Here is a 24144-nt window from a genome sequence, read left to right on the forward strand (position 1 = left end):
CACTGCTTTATTAGTTTTATAGACACTGGGTCAGATGAGTTAGGCTATTTAGTCAAACCTTAACTAGAATGATAAAAATGTAAATTGAAACAGTTGGAATTTGTGAAACCACAAAATGAGCTAAATAGTAATAATGGAAAGAAGATTTTGATCCTTTATTAGATCAACTATGCTGAATTACTTATACTAAGAAGCCAAACCAAACATGATATATATTGTCTGTTTAATGCAGCTTTAAATGTTTTACAGGGTAAAAAAGTTTTAGGAGGTTTAGTCAACAAAAGACCTCAAGAGTTTATCTATGAGCCACCATTGAGTACAATATTGGGTAGTTTTTCTGTTATTTTTTATTAATTTTAATTCAGTTTATTTATATAGCACCAATTCACAGCACATGTCATCTCAAGGCATTTTGCAGTTCACCAGATCATCCAGTCAGATTGATTTAAGTTTAAGTTTGATTTAAAGTTTTCTATCTAAGGAAAACCTGTTGATTGCATCGACTCATTGACTCAAAGACAATCCCTCACACTAAGCATGCTTGTAGCGACAGTGGAGAGGAAAAACTCCCTTTTAACAGGAAGAAACCTCCAGCAGAACCAGGCTCATTGTGAGCGGCCATCTGCCGAGGAGGACTGGGGTTCAAGGAGACAGAAGCAGAGATACAAAAAGCAGCTGTAAAAGTCCAGGAAACACACAGCCAGGCAGACGAGAACTGAGCCAGGATGAAGAGAGCACATCCAGCCAGTCACAGTCAGAGAAACAGGACTACACTGGAAAACAGGCCAATTTCCAACATCTATAACAAATGATGACAACAGCACAGCTGTTATTTCTCTCAAGGATGGAGTCACAGCCAAACAGGAACAGTCGAGGCAAAGCTACTATGAGAAAAAGCAGAGAGAGCAGAAGGTTAGAGATTGAACTAACAGATTCTGCAGAGTGGGAGAATAGAGATAGAATGAAGCAGAATGATGAAATGGGGGTCCCTATGTCCTCCAGCAGTCTAAGCCTATAGCAGCATAACTATAGAGATAGCTCAGGATAACCTGAGCCACTCTAACTATAATCTTTATCAAAAAGGAAAGTTTTAAGCCTAGCCTTAAAAGTAGACAGGGTGTCTGCCTCACGGACTAAAACTGGTAGTTGGTTCCACAGTAGAGGAGCCTGATAACTAAAAGATCTGCCTCCCATTCTACTTTTAGAAATTCTAGGAACCACTAGTAAACCTGCAGATTGAGAGCGAAGTGCTCTGTTAGGAACATAAGGAACAATCAGATCTCTGATATCAGATGGAGCTTGGCCATTTAAGGCTTTATATGTGAGAAGGAGGATTTTAAATTCGATTCTGGATTTAACAGGAAGCTAATGACATAGGATAGGAGAGTTTACACTCTCCTTGTAGACTACTTATTATCCAGATTCTTTGTTTTCTATAAACCTGAGAAGAAATTAACACATTTTTAAATTAAAGTATTTATTTATTACAGGATGTGTTATTATTAATGTTTTAAACCATAGATGAACACATTAAACTTTTCGAGTTTCAGTTTAAGTCTGATCAGCAGTTAGGAAAGTTTCCCTTTTTTATAATCTTTGGATTAAAACACATGTTGCTGTTTTTAACTAAAGGAAGTTTGATTCTGAACAAATCACGCCACCTACTAGATTTTGGTTCTATAAAACAAAGAAAGAAAAGATCAGCAAAGCGCCTGTTTATATATTCAAATACTGAAAATTCTTTCCTTTAATCAGGTCTTTTTTTTTTTATGAGATCCTGAATTAATCAGACTGCATGTATAAATAAAGACTAAATTAAACAAAAATATTAAGATAGTGAAAAATGGTGAACAATACAAACATATTTGTTTTATATTTGACCTCCCAAGCATAAATAGAAGCTAATTAAGACAAGATTAGCCGATGCTAAAGCTGAAAGACCAAAAACTGATCTTTTAAAAAAGAAGAGAAATTCTTTGAAACAGGGTTGATTTTTAGTGATGTTTTGTATTGAAAGCAAATATTTTAGTAAATCAGAGCTTCTCTGCTATAGTTTGCTACTTAGATTTAATCATCTCTATTAAATAAAAATAAATTAATAAGACTGAAATTATAAAGTGAATGTTTATTAAGCTTTTAATCAACGGTTTGTTTTTCTAGGTCCAGATGTTCACTTTCTGATCATCAAACACATTTTTTCTGGTTGTTTTCCAAAAACTTCAATGTGTTTAATGAGGATTATTTTTTCACGAACACCGTGATGCTCTGATTGTTTTTGAACAGATCTGTCTCCTTGTCCGTCATCCGTACAGCTGCATATGACGATGAGCGTCCCAGACTACATGCAGTGCGCCGAGGACCACCAGACGGTTCTGGTGGTGGTCCAACCGGTGGGCATCGTTCCCGAGGACCAGTTCTTCAAGATCTACAAGCGCATCGCCAGCGTAAACCAGGTGAACATCAGGGACTCTCAGCGCCTCCTCTACATCCGCTACCGCCACCACTACCTGCCCGAGAACAACGAGTGGGGCGACTTCCAGACGCACCGCAAAGTGGTGGGGCTGGTCTGCATCACGGCGTGCGACTCGGCCAAGGACTGGCCGCAGACCGCCGAGCGTTTCCACGGCCAGAAGGAAGTGTACAGCTCCACCCTGTACGACTCGCGCCTGCTGGTGTTCGGGCTGCAGGGGGAGATCGCCGAGCAGCAGCGCACCGACGTGGCCTTCTACCCCAGCTTCCAGGATTGCTCCGACGTAGAGAGGAGGATCGAGGACTTTGTGGAGTCCATCTTCATCGTTTTAGAGTCCAAGCGTCTGGACCGGGCCACGGATAAGTCTGGAGACAAGATCCAGCTCCTCTGTGTGCCGTTTGAGAAGAAGGACTTTGTGGGTTTGGACACAGACAGCAGGTGAGCGTTCCCTCTGATATCTACCTTCCTGCCGGGAGTCCTGCTTCTTGTTCGGCCTCATCTGTTTTCAAATCCTCTTAGAAATCTTGTTTCTGTTTTTTTTCTGCCTTTGTTTGATTTATCTTGCTTTATGTCTTCCTTTTTTTCTTCCATACTGTCCTGTGAGTCTATTGTTGGGTGTGAAAAGGTGAGAACTTAGACCCTATCAGTTTGGTTTCCCTTCTCTGATCCCAGCAGCATCAGCTCTACCCAGATATGACCCGCTAGGAGCTTCTCAGGCTATCCTGCTCAGCTGCATCACTTGGAATCAATAATCACACTTAGAGTAGTCAAATCTGAACAGTTTTTGTATTTGTTGATACCTTAATTCAACTAAATCGAACAAAATTGTCTTTATTTAGAAGCGATTTTCAGTGTTTCTTTCTATGGAAGTAGCTTTAGTTTAAGATGGCTGACTGAAGCAGTGCAGCAACAGGTGGGGGAGGGGGGGCAGTATTATGTTCAGGTATGATCTAGGGCTGCTACTAATGATTATTTTGCAAATCGATTAATCTGTTGATTATTTTTTTCGATTATTAATTGGATAGCCAAAGATTCTTTAAAGACGATTTATTAAGTTAAACCAGGTGAAGCGAAAATGTTTCCATTTGAAGTTCTGGATAGAAAAAATTACAATGACAATTTTTTTTTATGTTAAATGCTAAATATTTATGTATTTTTTTTACGATTTTGTTAAATTTACTGCTCTAAGTGGGTTGATCTGTCAGCTTAAAAGCATATTTTACAGTCTTTATACTCATGATTATTCCATTACTAAATTAGTTGATAATTATTGCAATAATCGATTAATCCCGATTAATTCAATTAATTGTTTCAGCCTCAGCATTATCCATACATGATGATCCCTCCAAATGTTCCTTAGAACCCGGTCCATGCCTGGCTGTTCTCCCTGCTTCTCCCTGAACAAACTTTCTGCTCCGCTGCAGGTTTGCTGTTGGTGCTGAAAGCTGTTTAGAAACTCTGCATTCTCTCCCGTCCACATCTGTTCCTCCGGTCATCTAAAGGAAATAACATCTGACTTGATTTCAGTCGCTTGGATGGAGCACAGAAATAAAACGAGGCTCATCCTTTCCCTCTGTGATGCGGCTGCATGACGGATCAGGGTTCAGGATCTGATTAACTATGGAATGAATTTTGATCCATTATTGTTGTAAAGATTTTTTTATTATTATTTTTTTTTATTTTAAATTAATGCAAACTAGAAATGAAAGTTTTAATTATTAAATTTTTTTATTAAAAAAATGGCTTTGATATTAACTTTTACCCCCAGATCTTATATTTTTATATTTTTTTCAAAAACAATGATCAGTTTTTTTTTTTTTTTGTTTTTTTTTTACAGATTATCATTCCATCCATTTGAAAATATTTATTTTCAAATCCTATGTTTTCAAATTTTTTTATCAGATTTTATATTTTCAAATATGTTTTTTTTTTTCTTCAAATGACTTTTATGAATTTTTTTTGTGTTTTTAGTTGAGTTTTTACGACACTGGTGGCTCGTTTTTTCAACAGTAGGCTGACAGGAAAGGGGGCATAAGAGAGAGGGAGAGACATGCGTGAAAGGACCACAGGCTGTAATCGAACCCGGGTCGCCCGCGTCGAGGACTAAAGGGCTGGTTATACTCCTGCAGCAGTGTGTCGCAGTGAGCTAGACGCAGACATTTTTGATTTATGCTCAATTTTGAGCGTGGTCTGCTCTATACGCTGTGGGTCTAGATATGGCTGAGGTGGTGATGACATGGGGGCAAGTTTCCAGGTGGAAAAAGGGTCCCAGCGTTCTCACACACCTCGCTCCTCTAAATGGTCCAACTTCACGAGTCGTTTTCTGGAATTTCGGTCATAAAAACAAAACTAGCCGGCCTCCTGTCTGCGGCGCTGTCTGCGGTCAGCTACAATTTGGCAGCGGTGCAGCAGATTGTCTGTGGAGGGGGCGGGGACGTCTTTTTGTTCACTGCGACACCTACGCAGACGACCTGGTTTCGAAGTATAAATCAGCCTTAAGACCTCCGTACCTGTGTTGTGCGCGCTAACCACTGCGCCACCTGCGTGCCAAAATAAATCATGGTTGCAGATCCGATTCCTGTACTTCAAGTAAACCCTCGCTCCTGATGTTTGGCTTTGACCAAAAAAAAACGCAGACCAATAGAAATTTATCTTTGCTCCTCGCTCCAGAGGAAAGCCCGCCCCCAGGAGTGGAAAGAGTGCGATCAGGAAAACCTAATAAAATAAAATAATCTGATCATAACACTCAATCTGAGAAATCAAAATGAAAAAAACAAACAACAAAAAAATATATAAAATATAGGTAACCAAAACTTTCTTTGATTAAAAAAAAAAAATCACAAAGTTTTCCCTCTGAATTACTTTTTTTTTTGCTTGAAACAATAATGGATGAAAATTCCCTCCATATGTAGCAGAATTTAACTTTCTTAAATTCAGAACTGGTCGTTGATTCGCTGCTGAGGAGGAGACGGTCCCTGTTGTTGATGTAGCTGCAGGCTATGCTGCTGCTCTCCTCAGGGGAACTGAACCTCTAACCCTAAACTTCTCCTTTAGCTGCTCAACTCTTAGCACCACTTTCCTTGGATATGAGACCATTTTGTTTACCAATCCTGACTGTAAGTGTTGTTTTAGCCTTTGTTCCCTTCCTAACCTTTGTTGATGATCGATCTTTACTATAAAGTTAACTGTTCAAGCTCTTTGAAAGCAGTAATCTACTTTTATTTGAATTTTCAATTGTTTATTCATATAGCGCCAATTCCAACACATGTCATCTGAAGGCACTTTACAATTCAACCAGATCATACGATCATATCTAGAACGTTATCAGCAGAGAAGCTCCTGATCACTGCTTTTTGTTCCTCTACCTATTTATGGTAATATACACTGGAAAAATCTATCTAGATATGAGAACAAATGTCTTAAATCTAGTGTATTTACATTTATTTGAGCAGGTAAATAAGATGATCTGCCCATGGAATGAGTATTTTTACTCTTAAAACAGAATAACTAGATAATATGCACTTGAAAGGAGCCAATGCAATTGTTTGTTCTTATTTTAAATGTAATTTGTCTTGTTCCATTGGCAAAGTATCTCCCTTTCCTCCTCAATTCAAGAAAAAAGACGCTTATTAAAAGAAAAAACGACAGATTTATATTTCCTGTAGTTCAGGTCTGCTGAAAAATGAAAATGAACGTTTCTTTAAGTTCGCTTCTCCAACCACATCATGCAGCGTTTCACATGTTAGATGTCATGCTGTAGATTTGTCCAACGGCTGCAAGTCAGGAGACTTTGCGGTTCCACATGTTAAAATATACAACAGCATTCATATTAAATGAGTTATCAGGTAAACTGATGAGCTGAATAGTTGATGTTCTTGTTTTTTAACCCTAACATGTATCTAAATAAAGAGACTGGGTTCCAGTCCATGATCGGAACATGTCTGCAGATCATCATCGTAATCATCGCTTTATTATGGCAGACTTCTAACTCTGCATTATTTAAATTCCTGCTTATTTCTGCACAATTAGCTCATAGAACAAGCTCCAGGCTGCAGTCCTGTTTGTTCGAAGGTTATCATTTTTAATATGAGCTGTAGATTTTCTGCCGTCCTTACAAATGAGATTAAACACTTCACAAAATGAAGATAAAGGTGTTATTTTAAAGGTTTTAAAAGCACAGATTAGGGCTGCCTAACTTGTATTTAAAAAAAAAAAGTTAAATCATTATTTTTTTCTATTAAATTAATTAGAAAAAAATTATGACAAATGACATAAATTTCTGTCAAAAACTGGATTTCATTTAAATGTTCCTGTCTGGATTTAAATTAATTTGAAGAATTATAAATTTAAAGCACGGAAACCTGCTTGTAAAATAATCTGTTTCACAACAAATACTGAAAATCTAACAAACTAAATGTTAGCAGCCAGAGGTTTAATGAACCTTCATCAACATCATATTTCTGGTTCCAGTGAACCGGAGGTCAGACTGGAACAGCTGCTGACATCTAGTGGCTGAATTAGAAACTGTTTGTCGACTGAATTAAAAACAGTCTGTTTGGTATCAGCGCGGGAAATAAAGCGTTTGATGATCAGACGCTGAAGCAGAGACTGATTTAATACAGACTGATACTGATTGTTCCCATCGTTGATCAGGACGCTGCTGTTTGTTTCCCCGTCTCCTATCTGCTTATATTTCAGCTCTATCCAGATTTTTGGGCTCATTCCAGACTCAGATCTTTGTCTTTCTTAAAACCCCTGCTTCTGTTTGGGTTTCCTCCTGCTGAGCCACTTTATTTTCCTCCACTGACCTTCCTAGTTTTCTAAGGATGTGAAATTTCCTGCATAGTTTCCTAAATCCTTGATGACAGTAGTGAGATTTTCCTGGTGAAGCTGCTCCGTTTTTTTTCCTTCAGTGAAAACTAGAGTCCCAGGATGCTTCATAGTCTCCCTGTTTGCTCTTGTTCCTCTTCAGCGGATGAGTTTATTCCACCTTTAGCTGACCGTCTGAAACCAGCTGTCAAGCAGATCTGCACTAGAACAGCTTCGACCTAAAATGTTTGTTTTTCTGCTCCCTGCCGCCTTCCGACCAGGCATTACAAGAAGCGCTGCCAGGGTCGGATGAGGAAGCATGTCGGGGACCTGTGCCTGCAGGCGGGCATGCTGCAGGACGCGCTGGTCCACTACCACATGGCCGTGGAGCTGCTCAGGGGGGTCAATGATTTCCTCTGGCTAGGTGGTAAGCACTGACTTCAGAGTTAACAGTTCTTTTATATCTTTTAGAGGGAAAGTTTGTAGGTTTTTAAATGGAACAATGTATATTTATATTAGCAAAGCAAAAGCTTTTATAGCCAAAGTATTCATTCCCCTCAAATGATTTCCCATCGTTTGTCTCTTTACATCACAAACTCGGATTCTTTGACATCAGAGGCCATGAAAACCAGAGGATGTTTCTGCTTTTGTTTGCAGCTGCGTTGGAAGGGTTATGTTCGGCCTCTGTGATCTTCCACTACCCCGGGGGAACAGCGGGGAAGACGACCGCACGCAAACCCAGCATCTCCCAGCCGGCCGACGCAGGGAAACGCCACCGACCGGGTAAGAAGACGACTAGGAAGCGAAGCCTCCAATGATGAGACGGTTTCTGCCGGCTGCTAGCTTCCACTCTGCTCAGCTTTGCTCAGCTTTGTTTCACTTTTAGCTTCTTAAATGCTAAAATGTGCCGGTTGTCCCTCTGATTGCTAATATAATCTCCAAGTTAACCATCCTCACTTTTATTAACATGCTATTAACAATGTTTAACTTTATTGCTGACAGAGTTTATGTGTTAAACCGAAGTGGAAGCGTCAGTGACGCGTGGGAACGTGAGATCTTGGTCTATCAGCTTGTCGATAATCTTTCAACATTTAAAGCCCCTTTTCCACTACCCTTTAGAAACCGTGCAGAGATAGGGCTGGGAACCGTAACTGAGAAAACTGAGTGTAAATGGAACCCAAAACTGAACCAGACCGCGCCAGACACAACCGAACCGCACTAAACTGGCACTAGTTCACCAGATCTGGCTCAGTTCTCAGATAACAAAGAGCGCATGATCAGACCGCGTCATCTCATTACAGTCAGCCTCCGTAATCATGAAATTTCAGACATTCATAAAAATCCTAGCTTCCCTACCGTGCTTTAGGATTTCCAGTGATGATCCTCCTTAGCAGTGAGATGAACCTCAACATCTGTCGTTGTTTCCTGTGTCTGTAAGCCCTGATTAGACTGTTGTTTGTCGTATCTACTTCCCAAAGCCGACTATGTCAGGTAAATTCACCAAAGGCTGCCTTCTTCACCTGACAATAAAATACCACAGTTATGACCAAACATGCTGGTGAAGATTCTTAGTCATCCAGGTCATAGTCATTCCAAAAAAGTAAAAAAACAAAAAACAATCCACTGGACTTCAAACAAAGTCCACTGGACAATTCAAAAATTCAGTAATAGCGTTGAGTTCGAGGCTTTATACAGTAGCTCAACGAAACATTGAAACAGACGAAAGGCTCCGCCCCTTTAGAATGGGGGTCATTTGGCTTCTTTTCTTTTGTTAGACTGCAATGCTCCATACCTGCCTATTTCTCTGAAAGGGGGGACACCCCTAGAGAGCAGTAGTACCGTAGATCGCCACTAGCAGGCGAGGAACCTTGCTAGCGTGGTGGGTAAATGGTCTTAAAGGGGAACACCGTTTTTTTTTTTGTTTTTTTTTTACATTGGGCCCTTGGTTTTAGGTTACTACATCATGTTCTACTCACCCATATGAGTTTGTGTCATTTGGAGCCGTTCTGAAGATATTTGGTTTTGTTAAATCCAAGTAACGTCTTCCTATGGGCAACGACTTGAAGGCACAAACTAAACTGTTCAGAATTTATTCTTTATGGTACGCCAGCATTCAGAACATGTAGGAGCATCACTGTCCCCCAGACATCCGCGGTTATATTTTTTATATTTATATTTTTAAAAAACAAAGCGGAGTGTGTATGACATCATCCACGCGCCGGACTGGAGTTGCGACAGGCAGCCCGGGTCACAGGTAGCTACGCTCTACCTCTTCTATTCATTCGGCGAGCTAATCTGAATCATTCAATTCCGTTTGGAGAGCGAGATCATCTGTGGTAGCAGCACTAGACATCTTCCAGGCATGTGAGTAAAACTACAGCAGTTATGTAGGGGACAGTGATTAGCCTACATGTTATGAATGCTGGCGTACCATAAATGATAAATTATGAACAGTTTAGTTTGTGCCTTCAACTCATTGCCCATAGGAAGACGTTACTTGGATTACAAAACCGAATATCTTCAGAACAGCTCCAAATGACACAAAACTCATATGGGTGAGTAGAACATGATGTAATAACGTAAAATCAAGGGGCTAATGTAAAAAAAAAAGGTGTTCCCCTTTAAGGAACAGAGCTCGGCACGGATCGGTTTCAGAGGGTACTGTAAATGGGGCTTTAGTTTAATCACAGTTTTCGATAATAGGCTGAAATTTGGTTTACACTTTCATTAAAGAAAGTAAAGGATGTAAAAAAAAAAAAACCCAACCATCCGCGCAAACCTGACGAGTTCCAGCCTGCAGGTGCAGGGCATCGCCATTTTTACGATCAACGACTCTCACCAGAAGTCAGTCTGTAAATCAACACGGGAATTTAAAGAAGTCATAAATCCACTTACCTTCTTAGCCACCGATGTAAGGATTAAGATTAGGATTAGGAACAAACCAAAGGTATTGAAGCACTTTTAGTTTTTTAGTCTAATGACTTTAGGTTTATTTTCTGATGTGAACCTTTTTTTTTCTCTTAATTTTATTACCTTTCAAGTGAACAAAGAACTTTGTTTAAATATCTCTATAAACAGCAGCCAGATGTAATACAGCTATAAATAGTTCCATAAAACCTTCATTTTCCTAAAGTTTTAAAATAAAAAAATTAACAGTAACCGTTTAATAATTTGTCTGAATTGTGGATTTTCTGTATGTTTTGTAAAACATGGCGGTGCTCTGGCCCTGCAGGGGGAAGCCTCTCAAAAACACAGAATAATTAGGTTTCTCTATGAATTATGGGAAAATGACTAAAAGACTTTGAAATCACAGTGAAAACATTATGATATAAGAAAGAAATTATAAGCCCTCATCTGTTAAACTTTAAACAAAAGCCGATTGAAGCAAAGAGTTTGTACGAACTTTCTAATACCAGAGATTTCTGAGGCAGGCCGATATTTTCTGATATTTATTTTCTAGAAATAACCAAGATAAACAGACAAGTTACTTTTCTGCAGAAAAGGAGAGAAGACAGGCGGAGAATTTTCACTCCCTGAAACGTCTGTGGTCGACTCTGCTGGGACCTCTCTGTCCCCTGCCTTTATTAAAGGAGTAACAGGAGGGGTCAGAAGTTTACACCTACATATAGGGGGGTGTAGGTTTATTGGCGGTGGTTATTAATCACTGGATAAGACCAGACCCTTCCTGGAGCAAACATTTGCTCTCCCCGTCTGAAGTTAAAACAACACAACATTCCTAACAGGCCAAATGCCTGTGACTTAGTTCAAATAAAATTATGACATTTACATTTTTTCTACCAATAATTGCCTACATTGAAATATATAACAGTCTGAATCGTGTTGTTGATCATTGAAAACACATGATTTGACCCAGGTTTGTTGATAGATATTCGCCGTTTTGTGGAAAGTCAGATTAGCGAGTTTCAGGCCTCATTTTGTCCGTAACCCTGGACTGTCCAAATACAGAGGTCACAGGTTAGTGTTAGGTTTAAACACCAAACACCTTATTCAGTAACCTGTACAAAGAAAGACACAGAGAATTTGAGTATGATTTACTTGCAAGGAGAGTGATCAGAGACTGTTCAGTTACAATTCTCCAAACCACTCTGAAACAGCTCTGCCCTCCAAGCATTTTATTAAGGAACGCCCTGGCTACAATGTTGGTTCCGACTGCTAAAAGGGAGGAGGGGGTGAAAACCAGTCGGAACCAGAAGTTTTGCATAACATCATACAATATCATAAGATAAGGAGAGCTTTCACTCCTCATCCGGTGCCAGTACGTGCAATTCTCCATTCTCCTTGACCTTGCTTCCTGCACACACTAATAACAAGCATTAGAAAGACAGCAAGTGAAACATTTCAACACTTTGTGTAATACAAGTATACAGGAATATGCAAATGTGTAAATATGAATGTATAAGTATAATATGATTAAAGTAGAATAACTTGTACGATTAATCCAACAGTTAGCAGTCCAGGATCCAGACCCACCTACTGGCCAATCCGGACCCTACCTGATTTAAAACATTTATAAATTACTGCATGTTGTCTGACGACAGTGTCTATCTTCACTTGCGCCGCTTCTCCTGTTAATATGGTAAAGCCATCCGGGGCATCTTGCACCAAGCTGCACGTGATCCACATGAGCCAATGAGCTGCTGTCAGTCTGGGTTGCTGCTGCTACTTTAAGACAGAGCAGGCAAACCTGTGGCAAGCCGGGCGATGGGAAAGAAGGAGAAGATGATTAGAAAAAGAGAGCAGAGAAAGTGTGGACTGCTGGAAGAACTGTGGTGAACTGGTAAAAGAAAAGTGAAATGGTGCTAAAAGATGACCCTGCACATTTAGAGGATGTTTGGCTCAACCTGCTGCTGTGAAGCAGGATTCTCCACCATGAACAGAATCAGAAATAAATATGGATCCAGGCTCAAAATGAGCACCTTGATATGTGCTTTAGAATGGCTTAGTCTCCATTTAAACCCAGGTTTAAAGCCTTGCAGGGCAGCATAAAGCCAACTGCCAACATTAAGACAGAAAAAGGAAAAAAATACGGTCAGTTCAGGTGTTTTATAAAATAGGTTAATCAGGAAATTGTCTATATACCAAACTGAAGGATTGTTGTTATCTACTTCAAAAAACACTTAAGATTTTAAAATGGTAAATATATATATTTTTAATTTTTATATTTAAAAATTCAATGGATGCATAAACACCTCATTTTATTTCAGGGTTAAACTCTGTTTAAAGTAATGGATTATAATTAAAAATGTCTCCAGACCTTTTTTTTTTTTTTTATTTGGACGCAGCTGATTTTTTATTAGTTTCCCCTCCTCTAAAAGCTTCTCATATCTTTCCTAAATCCTAAAACGTCCAACTTGTCAATCCTGTATACATAAACTGATGTGATTTCATGGTCTTTTAGCATCTAAACTTTACTGAAGTTCAGGTTATTTTTTTGCATCACAGTGAACCGACTGAACTACAGAAGCTGCGCGGTTGCGGTTTATTTATATAAACGTTGGATAAAGAAAAAAAAATCACGATTCACTAAAAGATTGAATGCATTGCATGTAGCTATGATTGATGGAGACTTATGTGCAGCAGAGGCTGAAGTCTGTTATTAACCACCATGAATACCCTGCAGCATGCAGCAGCAGCCATTGAGCAGAAGGCTAACTCTGCTAACCCTGCGCCTTGTGTCATGGAGTGAACCTGCATTCTCTCTCTCTGTCTGTAGGGGCTCAGGAGGTTCTCATTGATCCAGGTACGGACTGACTGTTTAACCACCGTAGCTCCTCTAGACACCAGTCTTTCAGTTTGCATGCGCTCACCTGCTTTGGTTTTCAGTGGCAGCACTTTCACTTCTGTTTTTTTTTTTTTTGTCTTTTTACCTGTGGTTGATTTCTAATTATTGATCTTTTTTTATGGTTTATCAACTTATCACAGCCACATTTATGATCAAATATTCTCTTGATTATTCTTTCATTTTACTTCCTTCTTCAACTTAAAGACAACTAAATTCCTTTTTTTTTTTAAGTTGCTTCAAAAATCTTTCCCTCTCAGATAAACGGGTCACATAACTGTTTTAAAAACCCAATGTTCAAACTTTTATGTTTCTTTTTATATAAAAAAAACCATCTGGTTTAAAAATAAAAATATTTTTGTACCAGTTGCACTGATTTTACAAAAAAAAAGGCTCTTTGTTATGTAGCTTCTGTTTAGCCCAGAAAGGAAGTCGCACAACATAAAATGCTTCCCACAGAAACATCCCTCTGTGGCTGTGTTCAAACACATGTTCCTTCTATATGAGACCACATGAGTATTTTATTTTTATCTTATTTTACTTTATTTGCTTTGATTTAGCTTTAAAAAAATTTTAAATGAAAGTTTCTTTTTGAATTTGTAAAAATCTGGTTCCCCCTATATCCCTGCGACCCACAAAATAACAAAGCAACAGACCTCTGACGTCCTTTAAACACATATTATTACTTTCTATGCTCTCTTATTCATATAAAATGAAGTCATTAAAAAAAATAATAAATTATTCTTTATTAATTTCATCAAATTAATCTTCAATGATTTGATCGGAAAAATTATTCTTTTTTTTTTTTTTTTTACAATGAAATCAAAATTTAAAACCATGTATTAAAAATGAATAAACACTTATTTAACTTATTTTGTACTTTTAATTATTATTTCTTCTCTCCATATGCAGTCTCAAAATAATCTTGTGACCCCTTATTGGGTTCCTTGCGACCCCCCCGGGCTTCCCGACCCCCATTTTGAGAACCCCTGTTCTAAAAGCAGCACCCTTCTTAAATTACCTGTTCTTAAATGGTTCAGATTTAGTGATAAACTCTTTTAAACAGTTGATTGTTGCATAATAAATGGTTTCTAGTATTTATATAAAGAGGTTTTAATGTTTTACTGGCTTAATGAAACGCTCGGTCCAAACCTTGGACAGTTTCTGATGTGTGGATTCTAGCAGCTAAGGTAAAGTCTGAGTTCTCCTCTTGAATCTTTCTGTGTTTCTGTGTTTTTTGTATTTTTTTTCCTTGGTGTTTTAAGGAGAAAAGCGTCACTAAGATGCTGACTTTTAGTTTCCTTAGAATAATGTTTTTCCCTCTTGTTTTGGGGCGAAGGCGCTCTGACAGCCGGCGGCATCAGTGCAGACACCAGCACAGAGATCGGACGAGCCAAGAACTGCCTGAGTCCAGAGGATATTATTGAGAAATACAAGGAGGCCATCTCCTACTATGGAAAGGTACTGATCTACTGAACCAAACCAAGATATTCAAGATGGAAGATGTTGTTTTTGTTTTTTCTAAACTGAAATCTTGACTCAATCATTAACAGGATGAGCCTTGAAAAGCAGGTTTGATTTCCTGTCTGCATGGCTGTGTTTATCCCGCCCAGAAGGGGGCAGTATGGGATCAGAATTAAACCAGCCCAGCCTGAACCTGACATGATAAACCTGAATAGATAAAGATTTTCTGCAGACCATTAAAGAAGCTTTTTTTTTTTCTCCAACTCTTGAACATGCTTATTTATCGTTACTAAATATCTGCTCAAAGTAATTTTCTAATTTAGTGCGGGAACAGATTCTACAGGTTTCCTTACGTTTCTCCACTGTTTTATCATTTCCCTTTTGCGTTGACCTCCTCTACCATCAGCCTTCTACCTGAGTCTCATTCTTCCAGGATTAAATTACACTTCAACTTGTCGTCTTTTGATATTAATTGAATTTTAATAGGAGAGACAGCAAGGCTGTAAGTGGAGGAAAGCCAAAGGAATGGGATAAAAAATGGACTCTTTAAAGTGTTTTTTTTTTGTGTTCTTGCCAGTGAAGCTCAAGTCAGTGATCCCACTCATATGTGTCGGCTCTGCCGTGTCGGCCCAGAGGGATGAGTTTGATCATGCGGCGGATTTCCCTTTTAACGGCAGGTTTTAGGAACATGGAAAATAAGACCATGACAAATACATTCACAGATTCCTCTCCCTTGAAGGTGACAGATATCTTTTCTAATCCACCAAACAAACCTGGAGGGAAAGAAGAATGTTGCAAATAAAATGCTGCAGTGTCTTGGTTGCATAAGACTGCTGAAGCACCTTTAAATTCAGCTTTTAGTTCAAACCTGCCGTCAGTTGATGGGGATCTGATTAACATGAAATGAAGTCCAGCTGTTCTGGTCGGTTTGCATTACTCAGTCAAAACAGTAGTTAATAGAAAGGATGAAAAGGATGGTGCACTGGATAAAATCAAAATCTAGATAAGTCATTTTTTCTTAAAATAAGTGCATTTGTTCTTGAATTGAGAAGGTTAAAGGGGCATTTTGCCAAGGGAGCAAGACAAAGTACGTTTGAAATAAGAAAACACAATTGCATTGTCTTATTTTAAGTGCATTTTATCTCAATATCTTATTTCAAGAGTAAAAATAGTAATTCCAATGGCAAATCATCTCATTTACCTGCTCAAATTAAGGGAAAATACCCTTAATTTAAGAAATTTCTAATTATTTCTAGATCGTTTTTCCAGTGGCTGTGAGGATTAAGTGTACCTTGCTGCAGATCATGTAGAGTTTATTGGTCTTAACCTCTTTGCTGTCTCCTTACTGTCTGTTCTGACCTCTTTGACACCCTGAGGCGCGTCCTGCTGGACGTTCCTACCTGTTACTTTATTTATAAAGTCTGTTAACGGTCCACTCACTACAGTTAAAACATGTTGCTGCAAACTTCATGCAGTTGTCCTGGTTTTCCTGCATAGAAGCCGTTTTATTCACTGATCTAATAGGCAGAACTCACCTGCAGTGTTTTCTAATTAGGATCCAATCTGAATGTGAGGAAATAAATGGGTTGAATCAACATGTTCCTGTTTGCCTTTGGTCTCATCTCTGTGTTGTGGAAATGTTAATTATCAGGGAGTAAGACAGTGTTTCTATGAAATAAGGGGAGATTTATTCAAGGCTCACTCCTCCATAGAGTCGGTGAATGTTGCCCCTGAGCAGAAACTTCTCCCATCCTTTATAGCCTGGCAGCACAAAGCAGAAAATTGATGAGAAACAGATGCTGGGAGGGTAAAACAAAGCAACTTTGTGGAGATTTCTCCAATTAAGACCAGGGCCATAAACCTGACACCGTATATTTCGAACGCAAAATGATAAAGTTTGTAGGGTCCTGAGAGAATCCCACTCCTTCACACAGAAATGTAAGGTCAGTAAGCCGGTGTAGATTCTCAGTCATCCAGGTTATTGTCACACTGCAAACAATTTAAATATATACATGTAAAGTTTTCTTAAGATAGGTGTACAAGACAATGTACATTTTAAATAAGAAAGGACAATTGCATTGTCTTATTTTGAGTTTATATTATCAAATTATCTCAAGAGGAAATATTTTCATTCCATTGGCAATCATCTTACTTTCCTATTCAAATTAAAGGTAAATACATTTAATTTAAGAATAGATCATTTTTGGAGTGCCGTTTCCAACCTTTTCTTTTCATCTGTTTAAAAAAAGCAGTTTTTGAAAAAAGAAAATGTTTTATAAACTCTTGACTTCCATATTCTTATGGGTATGTTTTAGTTAGTGACCTTACTTAATTCCAAAAAAGTAAAAAAAAAAAACAACAACAATCCACTGGACTTTTTTACCAAGTTTGAAGACGTTTTGCTTCCCATCCAGGAAGCTTTTTCAGTTCAAAATGTCAGAAATAGAGTTGAGTTCGAGGTTTTATACAGTAGCCCAACAAACCTTGTTTTTGCTTAGAAAACATGCAAATTGAAACGGATGAACGGGTCCCTTTGGAATGGGGGTCGTTTGGCTTCTTTTGTTAGCCTGCAATGCCCCATACCTGTCTATGTCTCTGAAAGGGGGGTCGTTAGAGGGAATAGTTGGCCTGCAATGCCCCATACCTGTCTATGTCTCTGAAAGGGGGGTCGTTAAAGGGAATGTTGGCCTGGCTGAACAGGCGAGGTCTTCTGTTCCCCTGTACAGGGGTTGGGGTTGCGATGATGGCGGGGAGGGATTTCTGACATTTGAATTAAAAAAGCTTCCTGGATGGGAAGCAAAACGTCTTCAAACTTAGAAACAAAGTCCAGTGGATTGTTTATTATTTTTTTTTTTTAACTTTATTGGAATAATGTAAGGTCACTAACTAAAACATACCAATTCTTCTACTAAGAATATGGAAATCAAGAGTTTATAAAACTTTTTTTTTTTCAAGAACTGCATTATTTTTAAACAGATGTAAAGAAAAGGTTGGAAACAGCACCGCAAAAATGATCTATTCTTAAATTAAGTGTATTTACCCCTAATTTGAATAGGAAAGTAAGATTTACCAATGGAATGAAAATATTTCCTCTTAAGATAATTAGATAATATACACTCAAAATAAGACAATGCAATTGTCTTTTTTCTTATTTAAAATGTACATTTTCTTGTTCCACTGGCAAAGTGTCTCCCTTACATCCTCAATTCAGGAAAAAATGCACCTATTTTAACAAAACTTTCCTTGTATATATTTAAATTGCTTGCAGTGCGGTCATGGAGGATGATCGTTGATGGAGCTGCAGGGATTTCTTCATGTTCTCCGTCTGCTGTGAAAGTAATCAGATTTATTCTAAAAACAGCAGATTAGGATAGAGCAGCTGTGGGAATTTGGGGTGGGAATCTGAACCCCCTGGTGCCAGCAGTGCGCCCCAACAACAGCACGACTTAAACAACTTTTTACTCAATAATGATTTTCTCTAAGAAATTATTAAAATAAGAGCAAAATGGAGTCACTGTTTGATCAGCACATCTGATGTATGTTTAAAATGATGCAATCAGTTGAAATTAAAAATAAAAACATTAATAAACTTGTTGAAAACATCTCCAGTTTACTGAGCTGATCTCCAACTGGTCAGAGGAGCAATAACCATAAAGTTCAAATATTCCTAAAGTTAGGTAGATAATTACTTCCCACCTCTGATTGGTGTTTTATTAAAGCGCCAGCATAACGATCTGCAGGCAGATTGTTTTAGTCTTTTTAAATGATTCATCACAGTCTCTTTGCTTCGCTTCATGTATTCTGCTATTTTAAAAGGGTTTTTATTTTTAGATCCTCTCGTGTGCTAAGAGGCTGTTTGGTTCTGATGAGCGTTTCCTCCTTAAATCTGCCACAGTACAAGAACGCAGGTGTGATCGAGCTGGAGGCCTGCGTCAAAGCCGTCAGGGTGCTGGCCATCCAGAAGAGAGCCAGGGAGGCTTCAGAGTTCCTGCAGAACGCTGTTTACATCAACCTGGGGCAGGTAGGATCAGTGACTGGGAAACGGCGAGTCACTCGCAGCGTCTCCTCCTTTAGCTGGAGCAGCTTCCTGGATGAGCTCAGCTCAGCTGCTGTGTGATAAAACATGAAGAGTTAAAGATGTCGATCCACTAATGATCTAGATGGACAAACAGCTTCATTTCAGAGTCATTGAGAAAACTATGGAAGATTTATTTTCTAAGTTTGAACATCTATGAATAGGGCTTTCTAGTTCTAATGCTACAACAAACAGAACTTACTTTTATATCTTTATCTTTACAGATATAGAAGCTAAGTATCATAAATTGTTTACTTTATTAATGTGAGAAGATGCTCCAACACACACCCAGTTTATCAGTCAGGCATCAGTTCTGTTGATAATTTATTAAAAACCGACTCACCCCAAAAAAGGAATCTTTTTCCCCCCAATAAACTCTGCACATGGATGTCTATAGCCCCATTTACACCACCCTCTGAAAACTGATCCGTGCCGAGCTTGAATCAGTTAACCTCGCCGACCTCGGTTCTTTACGACCGTTTACACACCACGCTAGCACGGTTCCTCGCCTCCTTGTGGCGATCTACGATACTACTGCTTCCTACAGGGAAACCAGCAAGCCAATATGGCGGCGCCCTAGCCTGATAAACCAGACTAAATGTGCGATTAAATGTGTAATTTAGTGGCCCAGATGAATGAGACATCGGAAGATTGTTGATAAGAACAACCGCAGTTTTTCAAACCATGTCTGTGCCTATTGGGCAATGCTCTGACCAATGAGCGCAACTGACTCTGACGTAGTAAGAAAGCTGGTGGGGGGAGTGTAAACAAACAGCGTGTCGGTAAAACGGCGAATACGTCTTTTAAAAAAATGAATGAATAGTTTCTTTTTTCAGCACATACAATATAAATGAGGTCTGAAAAAACTACCCATAGTCTGCAAAGCATTCAGCTTTTGTTAAATGTAAAAATGGCCGCTTCTCAATTCACTAGAACATGAATATGGGCTCGTGGCCATACTCTCTAGAACATCTTCCTGTTCTAGAGAAGAACACAGGAAAGTCTAGACTCGGGGAGAACGGGAGCATGCAGCATAAAGATGGGTCAATTGGAACAGAAGCATATTGATGACATCACCACATGCCTGGCTCGTTTAGAGCTGCATTTCACCTCCTGTTATTATTAGTCTCTAGATAATAATAAATTCTTACTTTTTTCATTTAGTGGGGGAATAATAATTAACACAGTCAGATAAAAGCAAATCAAATTTTGCAGAATAAAACAAAAAAATCTCCATCAGAGCCAGGCGTCCTTCACACACGGCTATGCTGAGAGACGGCTGCTGCAGACGGGCTGCGGTTAGCCTTGCCTGCTGTTACCCTTAGAGCTCTGCTGGTTGCCACGGTCTTCTCAACTTTGTTTTTTTTTTTTTTTATTTCGCATTAAATTGGTATAAATGGACCATATAGTGACGCTTATAATGTTTTCGCTTTAAATGATCTTAAAATGTACTTTTATTGAACAACAGCGAAAAAAAAACTTTTAACTTTCAATGGAGCGCTCCATTTAGAGCTGCTGCCGCAGTGCATGCTGGGAAGGCTGTCAATCTAATGAACGGACAAGTCTGCTCTGATGCATGCTGGGTAAAGAGAGAGGGGCGAGAACAACATCCAGGGACTCCGTCCGTTCTCGGTCTGCTGTTCTTGTGAATCGGAACAGTACCAGGGCTGAGGCTGATCACGTTTTAGGTGTGCACGAGCAAGTACAGATATTGAGAAATGTTTCCTATATATGTTATTTAAAAAACTTCAAAAAACATAAATTCTTAAATAAACAATACTGTGCTCGGCTATTTTGAAAGTGGGACGCCAATTGCTCTTCCGTTTTTTACTGCATTTCTGCTTGTTATGTTGAGCTCTGCCCCTCTGTGGTTTTTGCGAGTACTGCACCTACATCTGTGTCGACTATAAAAGGGTACAGCGCTTTTATGGGTTCGTGCACAGACCAGCGCAACAACCCCAGGAGAGAGTACATTTCACCCTTTAGCATTTATTTAGCTTTTTTTTCACCTTACCAGAGCATGGCCTTTATAAGGCAAATGTTTAAGATATTAGATATGGGCTGAGGTAAGGGTCTGGAACAGGGGTGAGTTGCCCTTTAATATTAGCAACAGAGTTTCTATTTTTACTTTGGTTTAATGGCTTTCTAATGGTTTCATTAATTCTCACTTTTTGTCTTTCAAGCCAAACAAAGGATTGAATGATGATTGATTTTCTTCAGTGCGTTTCAGGCAGAACTCAGTCAGCATCAGATAAATAGACAGAGTCCAGATTTGGAAGCTCCAGGTTAACTTCTTTTCTGTGCGTCAGCTCTGCCTGAGAGACGTTCGCCCGCTCCCAAAGTGACAGCTCCACTTAGCGGTTCACGTCCAGCTGCAGCAGTGTCAGAAAGCAGAGCTGTAAGGTGGACATTCTAGAAACAATGCAAAAACGGTCTAAAAATGAGTAAAAAATGTCTTAAATTAAGTGTATTTACCCTTAATTTGAGTAGGTAAATGAGATAGTTCGCCAATGGAATGAGGAATTTTACTCTTAAAATAAGATATTCCAATAATATGCACTTTATATAAGACAATACAATTGTGCTTTCTAATTTTAAGTGTAAATTGTCTTGTTCCATTGGCAAAATGTCTCCTTTACCTCCTCAATCCAAGAACAAATGCACTTATTTTAAGAAAAAATTACTTATCTAGATTTGGGGCTGAAACTCTCAAAATGAGTGAAAGACACCAAAAAGGTCCAAGGATCTATATATATTGGATTCAACTGATGTTTATGTATTTACCTCACATCATTCTTTAGGACTGTTTAATGTCTTTTCTGGTGCAGATTAACGCACAAATGCAATAGGTGCTGCTAAATGCTAATTGTCTCTTTCTAACTGCAGCTATCAGAGGAGGAGAAGATCCAGCGCTACAGCATCCTGTCCGAGCTCTATGAACTCATCGGCTTCCACCGCAAGTCAGCTTTTTTCAAACGCGTGGCGGCCATGCAGTGTGTGGCCCCCACCATCCCTGAGCCGGGCTGGAGGGCCTGCTACAAGCTGCTGCTGGAGACTTTACCCGGATACAGCCTGTCCCTCGACCCCAAGGACTTCAGCATAGGTAGGAGTCATTCCATTAGCAGAGGAGAGAAGTCACAAACGATGACTGTTAAGGTTTGTTATGTGCAGCAGGAGATTTTGTTGTAGCTCTGTGCAGTGTGCTTTGGCCACCACTTAACTCAGGAAAAAAAGCACAGATGAGACCCAACATGAGCTTTGAGAGGCTCTGCGTTGAGGCCTTTGTGATGAGTCTCAGGGCTCTGCAGACTCTTGACCTCTGCTCATTGCTGTCAAACCACTGAAAGCATTTTCAATAAAAGACGGAGCTCTCATTGAGTAGAGGCAACATTTGTATTTTATCAGGGGAGAGCTATTTGAGCGACTCTGTGAGAAGATTTCTCCCTGTGATACGCTTTTAATCTTTGGCCTTGTTTCCTTTATAAACAGGGGATGAAATCTGAGGAAACATGAGTGGAATTTATACTGAAGGATGAAAGAAGATATGATGTATGGCTTTCATAACACGCCTGTGGTTTATTTCCTTGTGGTCTTCTGCTCATGTTAATTATTGTATTCTTCAGTACTGACCTTAGAAACCAAAAGAAATAATAATGAAAAAAAGTATTCCACATATTAATAGTGTTAAAGCGATAGTTCGGTATTTTTGACATGAATCTGTATGGCATCCCCATCACCAGCGGCATGCAATCACACTGACTTACCCCTGGCAGCGTCCTGTGAGCAGAGTTATCGTCCAGTTTTGGTCAAGCCAAAAGTAGTCCGGCAGGTTTTTAGGAACAGCGAAATAAAACTGACAACAACAGCCATGTCTCCTTCCGCCGCGGAGGGAGACATGGCTGTTGTTGGGCTCGCTGTCTGAATGACGGCGCGCACTGATACGAACAGAGAGAAAATAGGACCAATTGATAACAACGTGTGACTTTTTCCACTACAATCTTTTTGGGATGCAAAAATATCGCTCTTTTGAACACATAATGTTTTGGGAAGAGAAAAGTTTTATTTCGCTGTTCCTAAAAACCTGCCGGACTACTTTTGGCTTGACCAAAACTGGACGATAACTCTGCTCACAGGACGCTGCCAGGGGTAAGTCAGTGTGATTGCATGCCGCTGGTGATGGGGATGCCATACAGATTCATGTCAAAAATACCGAACTATCCCTTTAAAGCATATTTGTACATGGAAACTTTTTCCCATAGTCATGTTATAATTAGGGCTGAAACAATGAATCATGATTAATCGATTATTGAAATAACTATTTTAATAGTCGATTAATCGTTAGCTGAGTATAAGGACTATAAAACATTTAGCTGTCAGAGCGACCCACTTAGAGCAGTAATTATGTTAAAATTGTAAAAAAAATATGAATATAAAAAGATTTTTCCTTTAAGATAAAAAAAAGTTTTTGTCTGTCAATATGCTTTATCTGCTTGCTGTCCATGCTTTATTAAGACTAAACTAGGCTAAGCTAACCTTGCCAGCATTTTATTCCACTGTGCGGCCTTTTCCTGCTCTGTTCAGGTCGAACACTAGGGGTCAGTGTAGGACACAGACTGCAAGCTTACAGCACCGCACTATGGGTCAGTTCGATTTCAGCGGCTGTGAAAATAAGGAGACTGGAAGAGTTTCGCTATGGATTCAAACAGGTCCAGCCTTCCCTGCCTTTCATCACCAGTTTGCTCTGTTGCCTAGCAACTTTGACAGTTGACACACAAAGCAGGCAAAGAATGGATGCCAAACTTTTCACTATCGTTCTATATGCTAATTACATTTACAAGAAGCTTCAGCAGTAAAGTCGTTGTGAATATCAGATTTATAGTCCCATCCTGCAGAGACAACAAAATCTGTGCATTAATGTTAGCCAAACCCATTTACACAGGGACAAACTAAATTTTTCAATAAATCAAACATTACCCCCACATACCTGACTCAATAACCATTAAAAAAAATTATTTTCATTAATTTCAGAAGGAACTATTGACACACTTGTATTATATTAAACAGCACTTACAATATTCACCACTGTTTGGTGCCATTTCCTCTTTTCCTCTAAGCACGGAGCAGCCAGCTTGCTTTGACTCGCAATGAATCATGGGATATCCAAAGCTACGTAGGATAAACTGGATCAGTCCTTCAAAATGGGAAAAAAGTAGGCTGCATTTATCGGCCAAATAATGAGGAGTCAGGCGCCACACTATGACATAAACGGCCGACGAATCGGGCCTTTGGAGGACGCCGCCTCTGAAATCAAACTCAGCAAACATGTAAAAAATTATAGGTGTTTTTAACATTTTCTGTCTCTTCTTGTTAGGATAGGGGAGCTCTCCAAGAAAGGCTTTCTGCGATATATCTGCATCTTCTGAGGCCTTTCTTTTCTTCTCATACACTTTGTACACACTTTTTCTCTTGTGACCCTCTGCCACTTAGTTAGACGATCCAACCGGAAATAAAAGATCGTTCTCTATA

General features: G+C 39.2%; 1 protein-coding gene across 3 annotated transcripts in view; it reads left to right on the forward strand.

Annotated features, from left to right (window-relative positions):
- Window positions 1–24144, forward strand: part of trappc9 (trafficking protein particle complex 9) — a 359971-nt gene that overhangs the window by 495 nt on the left and 335332 nt on the right. Inside the window, exons 2-8 of one of the 3 annotated variants that reach the window (XM_015382744.1) lie at window positions 2284–2908; window positions 7561–7706; window positions 7937–8062; window positions 13014–13040; window positions 14419–14540; window positions 18439–18564; window positions 21505–21721. In XM_015382744.1, the coding sequence (XP_015238230.1) occupies window positions 2319–2908; window positions 7561–7706; window positions 7937–8062; window positions 13014–13040; window positions 14419–14540; window positions 18439–18564; window positions 21505–21721 (1354 nt within the window). In that variant the 5' untranslated portion in view covers window positions 2284–2318. The remainder of the gene's footprint in view (window positions 1–2283; window positions 2909–7560; window positions 7707–7936; window positions 8063–13013; window positions 13041–14418; window positions 14541–18438; window positions 18565–21504; window positions 21722–24144) is intronic. The other 2 variants (XM_015382743.1, XM_015382745.1) reach the window with 2 other exon arrangements.

Source organism: Cyprinodon variegatus, unplaced genomic scaffold (genome assembly GCF_000732505.1).
Source record: "Cyprinodon variegatus isolate N-32 unplaced genomic scaffold, C_variegatus-1.0 Scaffold265, whole genome shotgun sequence".
Lineage (NCBI taxonomy): Eukaryota > Metazoa > Chordata > Actinopteri > Cyprinodontiformes > Cyprinodontidae > Cyprinodon > Cyprinodon variegatus.